At 45.3% G+C, this 19,321-nt stretch overlaps 1 protein-coding gene across 2 annotated transcripts; it reads left to right on the top strand.

The window, feature by feature from the left end:
• The first annotated feature begins 197 nt into the window (after positions 1-197).
• LOC140395133 (serine/threonine-protein kinase NIM1-like) lies at positions 198-19,246 on the top strand. Of its 2 annotated transcripts, none has more exons than XM_072482600.1 (5): positions 198-329; positions 3,168-3,503; positions 7,626-7,894; positions 14,441-15,201; positions 17,447-19,246. In XM_072482600.1, exons 2-4 carry the CDS (start codon positions 3,218-3,220, stop codon positions 15,173-15,175), a joined length of 1,290 nt encoding a protein of 429 aa, XP_072338701.1. In that variant the 5' UTR covers positions 198-329; positions 3,168-3,217; the 3' UTR covers positions 15,176-15,201; positions 17,447-19,246. The 2 variants fall into 2 exon arrangements, with proteins under 2 accessions (XP_072338701.1, XP_072338700.1); XM_072482599.1 differs by having other exon boundaries at positions 17,442-19,246.
• Positions 19,247-19,321: the final 75 nt, after the last annotated feature.

Raw genomic sequence — 19,321 nt, 5'->3', positions numbered from 1 at the left:
TTTTAGGTCAGGCGGTAATTCTTGAAATCCTGTTAAGAATAAACAGGCCAGATATAAAAAGGGAAAGTAACTGCATTAATCCTCATCCTCAAGACTGTCAGTGACCAAATTAGATTAACCCAGTGAGCAGTCTTACTGCTGTTTATTCTTTGTAACACTCGTCAGAGATTGAAGCTCTTCCTGGACTCCCAAGCGCAGCTGCCACAGAACAGAAAGCATCAGAGGACATTGAAACGCAGGCTCTCATGCAACAGGACAAGGCAAAACTGACCGATCAACTTAAACTACAACAGATGGAGAAGAACAATTACACAATTTTGATTAAACAGGTAAACTAATCCTGTGAGTTTGTGACAGGCCGTTTTCTGTCCGATAGCATACAGATTCGGCATTTTAAAAAATTATATTGTAACCAATTTAATTCAATTCTAAAATTTCTATATTGTAACCAATTTAATTCAATTCTAAAATTATTCATGCACCAAATTGCTGGACACTATTGAGCATCTTTACCGATACCATAGCAAATCTGAAGGTCTGTGCTCGTCTCACCTCGAAATTACTTACGATTATGTTGTACTATTTGGTAATACATTGCCAGCTCCAAGTGGAGCCACAATCCAGTTATGGTGATGTGGGGACAGGGCAGAAATCTTGCAGCTCCTCTTGAGCACTGAGCTCATAGAGAGAGTCATAATGTTTTTACAGCATGGAAAGAGGCCCCTCAGCCCATTGTGTGCACGCCCGTCATCGAGCACCTATCTATTCTAATCCCATTTTCTCAGCACTTGGTCCGTAGCCTTGTATCCCACAGCATTTCAAGTGTTCATCTGAATACTTCTTAAATGTTGCGAGGGTTTCAGCCTCTAAGTCTCACGGCCTGAAAGCATGATAAGCAGCAGGGGAGTAAGAGCATTAGAAGAGACTTCTTTCATGGTCGGTCACCAGTAGGCACTCCAATCTGTTGAACCGGACTGTTAGCTCTAATCTGCTCAGCCTGAAGCATTGTGGGCTGGCGGGGTGATATTTCGCATTACACTTCAATGCACTCTTTGTACACATTGTGAGTGAAATTGTTGGGTAGGTATTTTTTGATTGGATAAAGTTCAACAACCAGAGACAGTTCCCTGGTACTCTGCCCAAGTAGTCATTTTTCACAACTCCATTTAGACACTAAAGCCCTGATTTGACTGGATTCCACTCCACTACCACTGTCACCGGCAGTACATTTCACACACAGTCAGCAAGGTTACACAGTCAAGTCAAGGCCACCGTGCACCAAATCCAGGGGTTGGGTCTTTTTTTTTTGAGACCAGAGTCATGTACGGGGCTCGTAAACTTATGCAAATTCCCTCAGGGTTTTGAACAAATTTGAGGACATCAGGCTCTCTCTATCCAGGAGGCTTCACCACGATAAACTGGGCATGTCCACTCTGTTATCAATAGCAGCTTAGTAAGCCATCGGAGGGGGAATACCTTTGTCCTTTTTATGATGTTGCGAGCATCTCCACCCCCCCCAACACCACACCACCACCACCATCACCACATAACCCCACCTAACCCACATTCCTTGGACTGTGGGAGGAAACCCACGCAGACATGGGGAGAAAGTGTAAACTCCACACAGGCAGTCACCCAGGCTGGAATTGAACACAGGTGCCTGGCGCTATGAGGTGGCAGTGCTAATCACTGTGCCGCCATTGTGCCATGTGAAAGTAACACTTTGAGTCCGGCTTTTCATGCAGCTGATGGGCTGTGGTAGGGGCATAGATGGGAATTATTATGGAGGTAGGTGTTTTTGTTGATGGAGGGGATATGGGGCAGCCAGGTGGCAAATGGTCTGGTGCAGCTTCAGAGAGTGGCTATGGAATGAAGTTTGTGGTGAGAGCTGAAGAAAATGGCTTCTATATTTTTAATGATTAATTGGGAGAAATTTCAGATTAAATTCTGGATGATGGTCAAGTAGCGTGACAAAAGTGAAAAGGGTCAAGAGAGGTGTCGGTAAGGTAGAGCTGGGTCTCAGCAGTTTACATGTGGATTGGGATGATGTCCTCGAGGGGCAGCACATTAATGAGAAATAGGAGGGAGCCAAGGATAAGTACTTGCCCTCCAGAGGTAATGGTGCAAGACTGGGGAGAGAAGCCATTGTAGGGAAGTGTCTGCTTATGATTTGATGCATGGAAGTCCTGTCCAGCTGGCCAATGGCGGGGAGTCGTAGCGGAACATGTTGTGGTCAATCACGTCAAAGGCCCCAAGGTGGCTCCAAAAGGGTAAGGAGGGATAGTGCCCACCACACAGGATGTTACATTTGACTGTGAACCTGCTTTTCATGCCACTGCTCAGTGTTTGTTTTCTCCTTTGTGAAGAGAGCTTTCAGATGTTGAACAAAGGCACTCCAACCGAGCCTGCCAGTAACTCTCTGGGCTGATCAATTCCTAATTTATAAGCTGTCAAATGGAGTTTTGTGGCTCTGTACAAATTAAGACTCCTTGCGTAGCTCTACTTACTGCCCATTATTGAAATTAAATGTATTTTTCCTTCACTATTGTCTCAGAGAATCTTAGAGATTGTCTAGAAGCTGAAGAAGATGCTCCCACCGATCAGAATCTATTTAAAAAAAAATTAATTTGGAGTACCCGATTATTTATTTATTTATTTTCAATTAATTGGCAATTTTAGCATGGCCAATCAACCTAACCTGCACATCTTTGGGTTGTGGGGGGTGAAACCCACGCAGACACTGGGAGAATGTGCAAACTCCACACGGACAGTGAGCCGGGCCGGGATTCGAACCCAGGTCCTCGGCGCCATAGTCCCAGTGCTAACCACTGCACCACCGTACTGCCCTGATCAGAATCTATTTAGTCTTTGAGTAGAATATAAAGTGAATGCTGTTCAACGTTGAACTGATAATGAAGATCAAGTAACAATATTCCAGTTTCAAAGACAGCAACGATTTTCTGTGGCAAAATCATTTAGATCTGGGTTCTCTGAACTCGAAGCTAACAAACATAACTCGTATCAAAGTCTGGGGAGAGCCTTCTGAGGAAGGAGATGATTAGGCACAGAGATTCCATAGAGATGAGATTCCATGAGACCACTGAGAGGATGCGACTTTGAGTGGGGAACTTCTCCTTGTTAACTTTGACTGAACTTTTCTTTTAAAGCGATGGTGATGGAGTTCCACTTTCTCAGTTGCAAACTGTGAACCTTAACGATGGCTGTAGAAAAGCTTTCTGTTCACACTGAAGATTTGAGGGATTACCTCAGCCCGACACAAGGTGTTAAACGATTGCTGCAGTGCAAGATGGATGATGAGGAGGGAGAGGGGCCAAATGTATTACTCACACCCTTTGAAAAGGTTATTTATGACATGAGGAGCAACAAGAAAGTGAAAAATGAACTTATACTTGGACAAAGGATTGGATTTTACCAACTTCGTGGAGAAATTGGCATTGGGAACTTCTCAAAGGTGAAGCTTGGAATACACTGCTTGACGAAAGGTGAATATATCTACCATACTCAATCGTACCCTGTATATTGAGAAGTCTGGCCGATTAATAGATAATGCAAAGATATCGTTAAAAGATTATTTAAACAGATTGTCGATATTTGCAAGAGAAGAGGACAAACACAAAGTTGCAGAGCTTGCACTGAAAACAAGTTTAGAAACACCTGCATTATAATATCCAAATTGGTGCCATACTGGGATTATGATATTATACAATGGTGTAATGCTAAAACTGTTCTAAACTAAACATTATAAAACAGTACGGACCTTAGTGCATAAAGTAATTGACCTATAAACAATGAATTTAGGGATTAGTTAAAAATACCAGCAACAATTATCAACAATCTTTGACATTGTTAAATTAACATTTTGAAAACACGGACCAATGGAGGCACGAGTAAACCAGCACTGGGAGTAATGAGCACAGAATGTCGTGGACAGTCTTATAGTTCCAATCCATTCCTCATGTAGTCTGCGTAGTCTTTGAACTTAGGAACAGGAGTAGGCTGTTCATCCCCTTGAGCCTGTTATTCAATGAGATCACAGCCCCTCATTGCTTCATCGCTTAAGCCGCCTTCAGTTTGTTCAACCACACCCCACCTCTGATGTCCTTGTCTCTAAAAGTCTTTGCTCTCTCCGAGCCTCATGGCCATTCCCTCAATTTGTTGCAGACTTAAAACATATTTTTCCAAGAACAACCATCTCCTTCAATCCACTTCTCTTATGCCCCACCATGCCCATCTCCAATAACAAGTTCTAGGAGCTCATAGATTTTGTTACTAAGATTGTGACCATCCATTTAACTTCTGCTGTGGCATTGCTTATCTTCTTAACCAAGTCGAATTCTCTCTCCACCATGTCTCCCCAAGTTCTCCTCTGCCAAAACCCTGAATGCATGTATTTTATTAGTTTCTGACTTATCTCCTCTCTTACTGATGAATCCAAGTGTTTGCTCCCTTGACCCCACATCTATGAAACCCAACTTCCTTCCTTGGCCCCCACGCCATTTGGCATTGTAAAGGTTCCCAGGATACCCTCCCTCTCCTTTTCAACACCACAATATTGGAGTACTCCTGAAAAGAAATCACAACCTCCCCATTCTCGCAAATGGTTGCCTCATCTCTCTTAATCTTCCAAGTCTACGTTCAAATTTATATAATTCCATGGTTGAATCTCTCCAATCTCTTGTGGCAAAGCACTGAAATGTTCCTAACCAAAGTCACTCACGACAAACTTTCCGAATGTGGTCATGGTGCAATTATCTCATCTTTCTCAACCTTTTGACTGCCTTTGACATGGTCAGCCACTGCAATACCCTCCAATGTCACTCTTTTCATTGTCCAGCTCAGTGAAATTGAGCTCATCTGACTCCACTCTCACTAAGATGCAATTTACTCCAGTTAAATAGTTTGACGACCAAAATCATTGTCTTTGTCCCCTGTCAAAGACTCTGGAGCCTTCTCATTGATTGACCAGACAGGGGGATGCAATTCTGTGAGTAAATCAGGCTGTTTGCTAACTCAGTACCCTATTCTCCCGAGTTGAACATTCAAGCCATTTAACTTCTGCTGTGGCATTGTTTCTCTTCTTAGTCAAAATCTCTCTCCATCATGTCTCCCCAAGTTCTCCACTGCCTAAGCCCTGAATGCATATATTTCTCTGAAGACAGCATCTGAAGAATGCATCGCCATTGTAACAAAGACCATCCGCTTACACCCCCTCAAAATGCCTCACCCCATTCTGCAGCTGAAAACTCATTCATGTTTTTTTGCCTTCAGACTCAATTACATCAATGCTTCAGGCTGGAATCCCATCGTTCACCCTCTGATATCCCTTAACTTCAGCTCAGGGACCTGACGGGCCAAATGGTCTTCTATTGTGCGTTTATGACTCATCAAAACTCTGCTGTTTGTATATTATCCCACACCAAGTCCCGCTGATCTTTCATCCCTTCCCTGAATGACTGACATTGGCTTTCTTCCCACAATGCTTCAAATTTAAAACACTCATTCTGTTTCTGATCCTCTCTCTTTCTGTGCCCTTCTGCATACCTTCAGTCCCCACATAAACTCTCAGTCCCTCTGACTCTGGCCTCTTGTGCATCACCTCTGCTCTTAGCCCAATCAATGAATCTGATAGCCACTTGCTGTGGACGCTCCAATTATTTGAAGCACAATCAAGTTATGAAATGCTTTGTGTCTCAGTTGCAAAACAGCAACTTGGTACATAATGCCCAGCGGCCTTGTGCATTAACAATCCTTAAAGGTGGTGACAGTGGCAATTACAAAATACCCATTACAATGAAGTCTAGAAAAGACACAAAATCATTCAAACAGGCAAGATTCAAAATCCTCGCGCACCCAAGAGATTTTGAAGAAAGGAATATTAAATAATGGTATGCTGATAAAGATGTAGCTGTCTGTTCTTGGGACCAACACAGAAATCTAACGATTCAGGCCAGCAATTAAGTGATTATTAAATCATTAGTAATGGTCATTTATGATTCCAAATCACATACATGGATACTGGGACAATAATCTTAAGGGGTTTTATTCAGCAAGTCACCATATCATCCCACCCCCGCCCCCCTCAATCCCCATCCCAATCCCACTGGTCCATCCCCGTTGCTCAGGTTGCCAAGGCAAAGGTGCTGCTGTTCGTAATCTAGAACACTGTAGATTGGGGGTAAACACTATCGTAACTAGATGAGTGTGAATGTTATTATAAAATGTTGCACAGTCACTTGTTCAGTTGGTGAAAATAAATGGTACATGGAAGGTGCGGTAAAGGAAAATCCTTCATACTAAGTGTAAAAGATATGGAAGGGAAAGGGCCACTCTTTCCAATGGACCTGGTGAACAGCTTCTAAAATGGTTTTTGCACCTCCCTATTTTGCCAATTTTATTCATCAGGTGCATTGCAAAAAGAAAGCAGTCATGACCTACTGCTGTCTCCAACATCGCTGTCTCATCCATAGAATCCCTACAGTGCAGAAGGAGACCATTCGGCCCATTGAGTCTACACCAACCCTCTGAAAGAGCACCCTCTCTAGGCCCACTCCCCCACCCTATCCCCATAGCCCAACGTTGTTTGACACAAATGGGCAATTTTAGCATGCCTAATCCACCTAATCTGTACATCTTTGGACTGTGGGAGGAAACTGGAGCACCCACCCAGAGGAAACCCATGCCGACATGGAGAGAATATGCAAACTCCACACAGACAGGCACCCAAAGCCGGAATCGAACCCAGGTCTCTGGTGTTGTGAGGCAGCAGTGCTCACCACAGTGCCGCCCCCAATCTAAGATTTTCTCATCCATGATGGATGTAATTGCCGAGATCAGATACACTCAGCAAATGGTGGGACACGTAACTGATAGAGTACAATGCCCGTATCTGGATGGTTGTAAGATCAAATGAGTAATACCAATATGATGAAAAGTATCAGATTCATGGGTAACTATTTAACCACTGAAATTTTCAAATTTAGAGTATCCAATTCTTTTTTTCCACTTCAGGGACAATTTAGCATGGTCAATTTACCTACCCTGCACATCTTTGGGTTGTGGGGGTGAGACCCATGCAGATACAGGGAGAATGTGCAAACATTACATGGACAGTGACCTGGAGCCAAGATCTACCACTGAAATTGATAATACGAATTCTTATGTCAACCCTATTCTCTGGATTGTCCCCTCGGGTCTATGACAACATAACGATATCATCATAAAGAAACATTGGTCTGTCAATGCACATTTCCTCAAGATTATATTAGATCCATCTAAGTAAGATTACCAATCATGATTAACTTGGGAGGGACAATACTAAAGCAGCTTAAAAACATGCAAAGGCTATAAACTACTTGGATTACTTTAGTGCCAGTCAGCACACAGTCTCTCAGTAAATTAAGCATTTTGTTTGTATCTCAGTACCTGCTATCCTGATATATGATGTAGTGCTCTGAACACACTACATGTCCAGAAACCTGAATGATGAATCAGATAAACTTATCTACTCCTTCCATTGACTGTAATATGGAAGCACGGAGTCTACACTCAGTATATTAATCACTCTCTTATTTTAGTGACAATATTGTCCTCTTTGTAATTTGCAGAGAAGGTAGCAATTAAGATCATGGACAAGAAGCATCTGAGCCAGAATTCACAGCAACCATTCATAAATGAAGTCCTGAATATGGAGCAACTTCATCACCCGAATATCATCCGATTGTACGAGATGCTGGAGACACAATCTCGACTCTACCTGGTGTTGGAGTATGTGGACAGAGGGGATCTGTTCACCAGGATCTCCACGCAGGGACGACTCATGGAATACGAGAGTAAATTTATATTTGTTCAGATTATATCGGCTGTCAAACATATGGTAAGTGGGAGATGTAGTCTTGGCTTAAAAACAAAACTGTCATATATTGTCATCTTTAAATAGATGTCACCTTCTTTACACACCACCGAATTGGACTGATTCCAAATATTCACTGAATGTACATCTCATTTTAAGGTCAGATGGTTTAAAGTAAATTGTCTATATAATCTTTCCATTCCTGCGTCATTTATAAATTCTGACATATACACAAGATTGCATTTAGTTTTCAGACTGCCAGAGGACATTGTGAGAGGAAGAAAGCAGTATTAATTTGATATCCTTCAAAGTCCTTCTGGAATGACCAGGTAGCAGCATAGTGTAGAGGTTGCCACAGCATTCAGAGAATGAAGAAAACCCTACAAGGTAGGTCATTCTTTTCTTCTTCTGCCCTCCTCCATACATCACTTATGTCTTAAAGGACTAATCCTTCAATGAAGTGAATTGGAGTTAACGGTGGTGCTTGGTTGTTTATGTGGCAGGCAAACACTGCATAACATGTGATCATCATCCTGACCTTGGTTTCCCCACCTCAGTAGGGAATTATTTATGACTAAGGTCAGTGATCAAGATTTGTTTGCTAGAAAATTCCATGAGCAACATTAATACAAGACCAGGGATGCACTTCTGAGGCTGTATAAGGTTCTGGTCAGACCCCATTTGGAGTATTGTGAACAGTTTTGGCCCCGTATCTAAGGAAGGATGTGCTGGCCTTGGAAAGGGTCCAGAGGAGGTTCACAAGAATGATCCCTGGAATGAAGAGCTTGCCGAATGAGGAGCAGTTGAGGACTCTGGGTCTGTACTTGTTGGAGTTTCGAAGGATGAGGGGGGGATCTTATTGAAAGATACTGGATAGAGTGGATGCGGAGAGGATGTTTCCACTTGTAGAAAAAACTAGAACCAGAGGACACCATCTCAGACTAAAGGGACGATCCTTTAAAACAGAGATGAGGAGGAATTTCTTCAGCCAGAGGGTGGTGAATCTGTGGAACTCTTTGCCACAGAAGGCTGTGAAGGCCAAATCACTGAATGTCTTTAAGACAGAGATAGATAGGTTCTTGATCAATAAGGGGATCAGGGGTTATGGGGAGAAGGCAGAAGAATGGGGATGAGAAAAATATCAGCCATGATTGAATGGCGGAGCAGACTCAATGGGCCAAGTGGCTTAATTCTGCTCCTATGTCTTAGAGTCTTATTATTAACTCCCAAGATCATCATCCTCATCTGCCTCTTATCAACTGGGTCATTTCCTGTGAGAATGCTGGTGAAGCAAGTTCAGGTGCAGGGATCACCTGCACATATTGTGCATAAGACTGTGTTACACACAGCCTCAGTACAAGCAGATATGCTATTGCCCCCTGCATGAAGAAGGTACCAGTCACAATGGAGGGACTGTCTGAAAAATTATCTCCAGCTGTGTTGGCAAATGACACTTCTGGAAATGAGGAAGTCGAGCTTTTGGAATAGGTTGAGATACTTGTTCACAAAGAACGTTCAAAAAGTCACAGACATTTAATGAAGAATGGAGTCATATGGGTGCTGTGACTGCAGTTGAACTGCAACAATAGATGCATCTGCCTTGAGCACCCTGCGTGGTAATAAGCCAGTTAACAATTTGGTTGCATAGACCCATGTCCTGTGATCCTAAAAGGGCCAGGTGGATGGGATGTAGAGATGAAAGATCAGAGTGGGATTACTATACTGAAGCTTTCGCCTGGACAAGAGGAACTTGCTTTGCTCCCCCTCAGATGATATCACCGTGGTCCAGTCACCAGTTTAGATATTACGTGAAGGTGGTCAACATTGCTTTTTAAAGATTCCATGTTCCAACAAAGAGGGTAATCTCTGCCGACACCCTGAAGCCAGACACCAGCAATCAGGAAATGATGTATGGATCTGCTGACCGAGGTGGGTGGAGAAGAAAGAAGCCCTGCTGAGTTGGGTGGGTCATGAATAAACCTACAATAGGTCTCTGTTTGAACTGATCCAGGTCAAGAGCAATCATAACCTCTGTTATACCTGAGCAAAACGAAGACCACTGTCCAACATTAACTTGTTAATTGATCAGCCTGATCCATGGTGGTTAGCTGTGATCCTTGGCACTAACTATCCATAATTTCCATTAAACGCCTCTTTGCTGTCATCCCTGTAGGCGTCTTGCAGCCTGGGTAACTGAATGGAATGTCAGTTGATGAATTGTAAGGCTACACTGCCACTTGAAACAACTTTACCCATCTCAATGTGGGCCCACAACAGATCCACCCCCACATTCACTCCACGCTCTCCATCACAATGTCTCCTCGTCCAACATCCAGCAATAAAGGCCACCCACAAGAACCTTTACAAAGCATCTTTATACAACAACACATCCAAATATTGAAACAACAATGAACTAATCCCCTGTGCAATCCTTTAGTGCCTGCCATATAAGTGCTCTTGCCTCTCTAGTACTCCTTCAGTGCTATCCCTGTGGTTGCAGACTTTCAAAGAGGAAGACTGCAGATTGCTATACAGGACATCCTTAAACAGGTCTGGGCCTAGCTTTAGACTGCACCAACTTGGTACAGGCAGCAGCAACCTGGGCTGGCTGGATGACAGGCAAGGACACTGGCAGAGTAGCAGCATAATTGTAGGCCGTCCCATCAAGGTCATCATCTAAGCCCCCTGCAGCAGAAGACGTCTCGCCCCTCGGCCTCCAGGGAGCTGGCATGTGAGCCATCCTTTTCCCTGGTCTGGCTGCAGTCCAACCATGTCTGATAACTCACTATGTGCAGACTGTAATTCAGCACCACCCTCTTGAGCTCCTCGCAGTGTTTGTATCTAGGCTGCTGGTGACCCGTGGGAGATGTTCCAACCCCTGGGTCACAGCGCGGTCAATTCCAGCCCCATGTGCCCCAGAGTCACAACACAAATGAATGAAACAATAATTCTTATAAAAATACCTGAAGCCTTTGGCCTTGCCTGCCCAATAATTACAGTCACCAGGTTTGTAGGTTTAAACACAATTACTGAATTTATAACACAAGAACTATAATGAACTATGCAGCTAATACGAGTTTGCAGTTACTTACCTCTGGTTTGCCAGAATCAAAACTGAAATTCCTTAGGATTCTGAAAAGCATTACCAGGCAGAGTACAGCGTTTTGGGCCAATTTATTGCCCACCCGCCCATCTCTCTCACTGGTGCTAAGAAGTCTGTGGTCTCCTGTTGAAACCAGCACAGGCTAGCAAAGTGATTTATCCTGTAGCATCCGGATTCTTTTGCTTAAAGGTACAGGCTGCGTGCCTTAAAGGGACATGTCCATTAATTATCCATGGATCAAAATAAGAACAGCAAAATAAAAGATAGGGGAAATAAGGGGAATAAACAGGGAGGATCCTTACAGAGATCAAGCAATGGTGCATCTTCATCACTTTCATGGGGTAGCTCTTCCTCATCCAGCTGCCCCACTGGTGTGCCCAGGGAGTAATTCTTCTGCAGAGAAGGGTGGGTGGGATTTCGGGGGAAAGCAGGAATTCCATGGTCACGCCATCTTCAGTTTCCACTTGTTCTCACATCTCGGGATGAGAGTGAGGGAGAAGTTGAAAAGGAGGAAGACCGTCACTCACCATCATGCTGGACAGTCTGCGCTGCATCAGGTGCCAAGGGCAGCATTGCCTCTGGTCCCATCATTTCCTCCAGGTGACTCGGAATGGAATCCTGGTACGCACATCCCCTCACCCCTTCCTGAGCACCTTGGTTCTCTGTCTCTCCCTGTTGTTAAGGGAACTTAAACCTCCTTCCATAGAGAGAGGTGGGTGTGATGTTGGCAGCATTGGTATATGTGTATGGGTTTGGTGGAACACAGGAATGATAGGTGAAAGTCCCGAGTGCCAGGGAGTGCAGCTGGGTGAATGATGGGGTTGTGGCAAATTAATTGGAGTAAGGAATTGGTTATGTGGTGAGAATTAGATGTGAGGATGCATTCACTCACCTCCCTGTCTGTATGATTGTTGTATTTTTCCCCTGCATTGCTGCCATGTCCAGAATCCAGGCGTTTCCCTAGAGGACAGAATATTCCCATTTTCTCTTCAGGCTGTTTCTTTTGGGTTGCTCTTCCACCTGGGAATACACAGCCTCCTTCCTGGAGTCCAACTCAGTGACCAGAGCCTCCAGTGCAGCATTAGTAAAGCAGTGAGCCCTCAACCTTCCTTGCTCAGACATTCTCCCAATCTTTCAAACGGATTTTCCATCAGCCATGATCTCCGATATGCAGCCTCTTCTAATAGGAAGCTTGGTGGTACCTCCATGATCAGCGAACGACACTGCCGGCCCCCCTGCTGTGCGCGGAGGCTGCAGATAGCTTGGAGGACAGAGAAACATCACCGGAGCTGCTCAAACCAATGCTACAAACATACAGCTGAATTAGGTACATGACAATTGTGTGTGTTACCGACTACATTGGCATCGTTTCCCTCGTGCTCAAAAACCAGGGCAACCCAATTTTCAGCATTCTATATCTGCGTTTTCAGCCCTATGTATAGCTATTTGTGCTCTTAATCGGCCAGCGATCCTCCAGTGAATGTTGACTATCTGAAAAAGCAACAGCTGGGGCGAAACAGGTCTGTAGTGACCCAAGTAACTTCATAGGAATAGTCTCCTCTGGGAGTAATAGAGTACAGAATCCATAGAATTCCTACAGTGCAGAAGGAGGCACATTGATTCTCCATTGACCCTCTGAAAGAGCACTCCATCTCCTGTTCCTAATGGTATGCAACTGTCCTGCGAGAAAGTCACCCCTGCAGTGCAGGGAAAGGCACCCCCGCAGTGCAGGGAAATGCCCCCCGCAGTGTAGAGAAAGTCACCCCCGCAGTGCAGGTAAAGGCACCCCCACAGTGCAGGGAAAGGCACCCCCGCAGTGCAGGGAAAGGCGCCCCCACAGTGCAGGGAAAGGCACCCCCGCAGTGTAGAGAAAGGCATCCCCACAGTGCAGGGTAAGGCATCCCCACAGTGTAGAGAAAGGCATCCCCACAGTGCAGGGAAAGGCACCCCCGCAGTGTAGAGAAAGGCACCCCCGCAGTGCAGGGAAAGGCATCCCCAGCAGCGCAGTGAAAGGCATCCCCACAGTGCAGGGAAAGGCACCCCGCAGTGCAGGGAAAGGCATCCCCACAGTGCAGGGAAAGGCACCCCCGCAGTGTAGAGAAAGGCAACCTCCGCAGTGCAGGGAAAGGCATCCCCACAGTGCAGGGAAAGGCACCCCCGCAGTGTAGAGAAAGGCAACCTCCGCAGTGCAGGGAAAGGCACTCCCACAGTGCAGGGTAAGGTACCCCCGCAGTGTAGAGAAAGGCAACCCTCGCAGTGCAGGGTAAGGCACCTGCCGCAGTGCAGGGACAGGCACCCCCGCAGTGCAGGGTAAGTCACCCCCGCAGTGCAAGGAAAGGCATCCCCAGCAGTGCAGTGAAAGGCACCCCTGCAGTTCAGGGTAAGGCATCCCCCGCAGTGCAAGGAAAGGCATCCCCCGCAGTGCAGGGAAAGGCATCCCCACAGTGCAGGGAAAGGCACCCCCGCAGTGCAGGGAAAGGCATCCCCACAGTGCAGGGAAAGGCATCCCCTACATGCATGGTAAGGCAACACCCGCAGTGCAGGGTAAGGCAACCCCCGCAGTGCAGGGTAAGGCAACCCCGCAGTGCAGGGTAAGGCAACCCCCGCAGTGCAGGGTAAGGCAACCCCGCAGTGCAGGGTAAGGCAACCCCGCAGTGCAGGGAAAGGCAACCCCCGCAGTGCAGGGAAAGGCACCCCCGCAGTGCAGCGAAAGGCACCCCCGCAGTGCAGGTAAAGGCATCCCCCGCAGTGCAAGGAAAGGCATCCCCCGCAGTGCAGTGAAAGGCATCCCCTGCATGCAGGGTAAGGCAACCCCGCAGTGCAGGGTAAGGCAACCCCGCAGTGCAGGGTAAGGCACCCCCGCAGTGCAGGGAAAGGCAACCCCCACAGTGCAGGCAAAGGCACCCCCGCAGTGCAGGTAAAGGCACCACTGCAGTGACTAAAGGACAGAGAGTAGAAACAGAAATTGGAGCAAAAATGGCCAACTGCCATTGTGCTGTTAAACTAGATCGATTTGTTTCTGGCATTCATGGGAGGTGTGCAAGAGTTACCTCTACCGTACTCAGATAAAGAAACCCAATAAGAAATAGTTGTAAGGCTGCCTCCCAGAGAAATGCTGAACCAGTTTTGCTGCTGGGAAGTACAGGCCCAGAATGTCCAACTGATCCCAACATCAGGGCCACGAATCCTGTGGGGGGACATTCCAGCCCTATTACAGTCAGCAAAGTAAAATTAAAGCGATGATAATACCCTGCATTACAAATGTGAATTTTTGCATTGCTCTGAGGAGAAGTCATTTCTGGAATAGAAAAATGAAGCTGGTACCGGTGATAGCCTTGATACCGGGTGTCCTGATATGAGTATTACAACCGACAGACTATCAACTCCTCAGTGTTCTCATCTCTTCCTTCCCCGATTGCTTCATATTTTGCCTGCCTAACTTTCCACTTTCCATTTTCCTTTTTCAGCATGAGAACAATGTGATCCATCGGGATCTCAAGGCAGAAAATGTGTTCTACTCGGGTGCTAACTGTGTGAAAGTGGGTGACTTTGGCTTCAGTGCATTGTGTCCTCCGAATGAACCTTTAAACACTTGTTGCGGCTCGCCGCCCTATGCAGCCCCAGAACTATTTCGGGAAAAGAGCTACTTTGGAATCTATGTGGACATCTGGGCTCTGGGCATCCTTCTATACTTCATGGTGACAGCAACCTTGCCTTTCCGTGCAGAAAACATCAGGAAGCTGAAAAAGTGCATTTTACTTGGATCATACACAATTCCAGCCTATGTGTCAGATCCCTGCCAGAAACTAATCCAAGGAATTCTTCAATCCATTCCAACAAACCGCTACACCCTGGCCGACATCCTGGAAAGCCCGTGGCTGAAGGGAATGGAATGTCCAGAGCCATACCAACCATTCCACTTGAATCCAGCCCACCTGGCCAGTTCTCTATCTCTAAACGAAGAGGAAAAGGAGGTGAAGAAAACATTGAGAGGCCTGGGAATCACAGAGGAACACATCTGCAACAATCCTACCTGGAACTGCCTTAGTCCCATAACTGGGACGTACCGCATCATTCTCCATCGGAGCCAAAAGAGGCACAATTCAGAGGGTCCTATCGCTGCACGATCCAGGCTGACAGAAAGCAGGAAGAGGCGTTTCAAAGCACGCGTACAGACCTCTAGGATGTGTCTGATTCTGTAAACTCATCACACGCACCAACTGACAAGGTAGGAAATGTTGCAGCGAAAATGTTACCATTGCTGAGGGTGGAGGTGGCTAATGATTCTATCACTGGGGTAAGGGAGCCAGATCAAATGGTTATGCAGAAGTACTGCCTGTCACAATCTTTATCAGACAAACACCCATGCAAAAGCATCTAAATGTCTACCTTTTGTCTGAAATCTTATCACATCTTTTACGGGCAGCACGGTAGCATTGTGGATAGCACAATTGCTTCACAGCTCCAGGGTCCCAGGTTCGATTCCAGCTTGGGTCACTGTCTGTGTGGAGTCTGCACATCCTCCCCGTGTGTGCGTGGGTTTCCTCCGGGTGCTCCGGTTTCCTCCCACAGTCCAAAGATGTGCAGGTTAGGTGGATTGGCCATGATAAATTGCCCTTTGTGTCCAAAATTTCCCTTAGTGTTGGGTGGGGTTACTGGGTTATGGGGATAGGGTGGAGGTGTTGACCTTGGGTAGGGTGCTCTTTCCAAGAGCCGGTGCAGACTCGATGGGCCGAATGGCCTCCTTCTGCACTGTAAATTCTATGAAATCTCTCACAAACACCCCAAAAACCTTTCAAATATTGTGCATTCACGAGCAGTAACAACTATTATTTGCAGGCAGATGTTGTGGCCATTTTGCCCTAAGAAAGATTATGCAACAATGAGATTAATGTTTTAGTAACTTTTGGGGAGGGTGGAGTATTTGATTGGGACACCAGGAAAATTCCCTGCTTCCCTTCAGATAATGAGATAGCAACTTTCACATTCACCCGAATTAGTCAAGTCAGTAGATGGGACTTTGAAATAATAGAATCATAGAATTTCTACAGTGCAGAGGCCATTCAGCCCATCATGTCTGTACTGACCCTCTGAAAGAGTACAGTACCTAGGCCCACACCCCCGCCTTATTCCCACCTAACCTACAGCTCTTTGGATACCAAAAGACAATTTAGCACGGCCAATCCATCTAACCTGCACATCTTTGGACTGTGGGAGGAAACCGGAGCACCCGGAGGAAACCCACGCAGGCACGGGGAGAACGTGCAAACTCCACACAGCCAGTCACCCCAGGCCGGAATTGAACCCGTGTCCCTGTTGCTGTGAGGCAGCAGTGCTAACCACTGTGCCACCATGCCCCCTTTAATCTACTGGGACAATATCTCATTGAAAGCGAGGACGCACCAACAACAATCCAGCATTCCTTCAATACTGCTCAAATGAACACAACTTGAATTGCATAAATTTTAACTGAATTACTTAAAAAGTTGCTTCGCATAACAATTATGAAAGTTTACAATTTTGAAAAGATGATTTAATTTGCTTCAGTACTGTAAAGCTAAGGGACGGCATGGTGAAGAACTGGTTATACTGCTGCCTCATGGCGCTGAAGGCCGGGTTCGATCCTGGCCCCGGGTCACTGTCCGTGTGAAGTTTGCACTTGTTTCCCATGTCTGCGAGGGCTCTCCCCCACAAACCCAAAAATGTGCAGGGTAGGTATGTGCAGTAAAAATAGTACTGTAAATCTATATTTTACTCTGAAAATTTGAGCAAAATATGAGATAATGAAGGAGGGATCCATTTGCAGACTTCTAAAAAGCGATGGGCTAGGCTTCTTTCACACCTCAGGTCCATTTGAAGGTGGTGACACAAATCACCTTCTTGCTCCTTTGACACTGCTCCTAGTTCAGGTTGAGGTCAGAGAAATGCTCCCCGAAGATCCAAGATGGCTACAACCTTATATTGAAAGCTTTCCTTGTTCTCGTTCCATGCATAGCTTCACTCTCCGCTGCCTGTATTCCCTGTCATACTGCAGCTCAACTGGGCTGCTAATATAAAACCCTGAAGGGGAGTGCAGATTTTCTGCTTGGAGGTCTTGAACTGCTACTGAACCCCTGAGAAAAGTCCAGCATGGTTCCCTTCTGACTCCAACAAACCAGTAGACAGATCTTCCATGAACTCTGCTGAGCAAGAAAATGTCAAAAGCTGCTCACCTGAAAGTCCCATGCTGATCCTTTGAAATAAAGGGGGACGAGGTGGTTAGCGTTGGATGCGGAGTGATCTGCCCACTCCACATCCTTCTGACAAATACATGGCATTCCCACACCAGTCTAGTAGATTGACCACCATATTTAGTTCTCCAGGTTTCCATAGCAAAAAACACCAGCAGCACTGTGGAGTTCAATTTTGTGGCCGCTATGTCAAGCATGCATTTGTAATCACTAATAAAGAACTTCTTTCTTTCCCCAGTGCAGTCTTCCTTCAGCCAAACACAAAACTTCTTGGATATATCCTGTAATGAAGATTGGCTTCTTACTGATTACATCAGCATCTGGCAATGTAATATGCTGTGCGTAAAGATGACTAACATCATGGGGCAGAATGTTGGACCAACCACCACATGGTACGCTTCATATTACTACCAGCAAGCCAACTATATAGTTGCGGAACTGTTTCAAAGTTCATTAGACACTTAGATGTGATGATACAGATGGACGCAGGCAATAAACAAGAGCTGTAGATTCACTTGCTTGAAGTGTAGCACCTGCAGATAACAAACTTGAATGCAAAGAAAACATATCACAAAGCTATTTGGTTTCTGGTTCAAGCCCAGTTGTGACAAATGAAATATAATTGAAAGGAGAAAGCTGATCAAATCCAATCCTATGCAGACTAGAATGGTACAAAGCATTGCTGTGGTGAAATAAACGAAGTGTACAGCCCTAAATATAGCAATGCTGCAGCTTTGTAGAATGCAGATGTTTCCATCTTCATTGCAGGCAAGGCATGGGTTTTTAACCAACTATTGAAGAAGGAGCATTTCATGAAGGACAAAGGTCTCCATTAGAGTTGCACCACAGTCGCAGCATTATACACCAAAATGAGATCCACATCATTACAAAAGGTTAGCAACACAAACAAGACTGAAGGCTGGTCCATCGAGGGTCTTGAATGAGCGGATCTGAGCGAGAACTAATTACTGGAGCATTCCTCTGCTATTCCTTGCCGTTGCTTTCCAGGCATACCCTGCGAGTGCAGCTGTTTCTCTTTCTTTCCACCTCTTCACTAAGACCTCAAGTGGAGCATGTGAAAACCTTGATGTCCTCCAATGGTCAACCGCAGTTGATTATTGCTTTGTGTGTGCAAATCCCACTGATCTCAGTACCTCCCACAGCTACAGTGCGTCTTCCTTTGAAAAGGTGCAGTCAGTACAGGCCAGTTTTAAGCAGTACAAGCTAACTTTCAGCAGTACAGGCTAGTACAGACTAGCTTCAAGCAGTGCCAGGCAGCAACCGTATTGGACTCCTGCTTAGAATGAGCAAGCAGCAGGAAATATACTACCTGCATTCCACTGAAAGGGTATGGGTTCATCACCATCCCTGATCAAGGGCTAATGAATTTAACTGCCACAGAGTCCGAAACAAAACTTGAAAGTTGAGAAAAAAATATTTCATACGGGTTCCAGGAAAACGAAGAAAAAAAGTAAAGAACATCTGAAGCATTTCTGAAAGAAGCAGAGAATATGTAATTGGATCATAGATAATGCTTGATGGTTTACAATGCCAAACCAAGAGAGAGGAAAGCAATAATGTTCATTATGAAGAGATAAAATGTGCTACGTTACTTAAGAGGACTGAAGAAGATGATAATCAAAGAAAGAAGACAACAAGCATGGATGGTGACAATGAGCATGGAGAGCACTTCGCCTGGAGTGATCAGGAGGAAGGCAAAGCTACATCCACCAACCTATTAAGGGAAGGTGTCATAGGTTTAGACTTTCATTTCGGATGTATCCTGGATTTGACAGTGTTATGTTGAATGTGAACTGTAAGTTTAATCTTGTTCACTGTCCACCATCCTGGAAATTGAACATAGCTCTGTAATAATGACAGTAAGTTTAAAAAAAAACCAGCAAGTAAAAAAAAAAACCGTCTAAGACTGTGATACATTTAGGAATTATGTTCTTATTGTAATTCTTCATGCTTAACCTTACGGTGGCATTAGTTGTATTATGAAAGGGATTGTTTAATTAATTAAAGCGGTGTTAATTCGTACATCTGTGTGTCTGGTTTTGACTGTGATGTCTTGCAAGCAGAGTAACTTTCATAGTGTTCTGCTTGTGACGGGTT

The sequence above is a fragment of the Scyliorhinus torazame genome, chromosome 18 (assembly GCF_047496885.1).
Source record: "Scyliorhinus torazame isolate Kashiwa2021f chromosome 18, sScyTor2.1, whole genome shotgun sequence".
NCBI lineage: Eukaryota > Metazoa > Chordata > Chondrichthyes > Carcharhiniformes > Scyliorhinidae > Scyliorhinus > Scyliorhinus torazame.
Note: the sequence above shows the minus strand (reverse complement) of the source record. Positions and strands in the feature narration are given on the sequence as shown.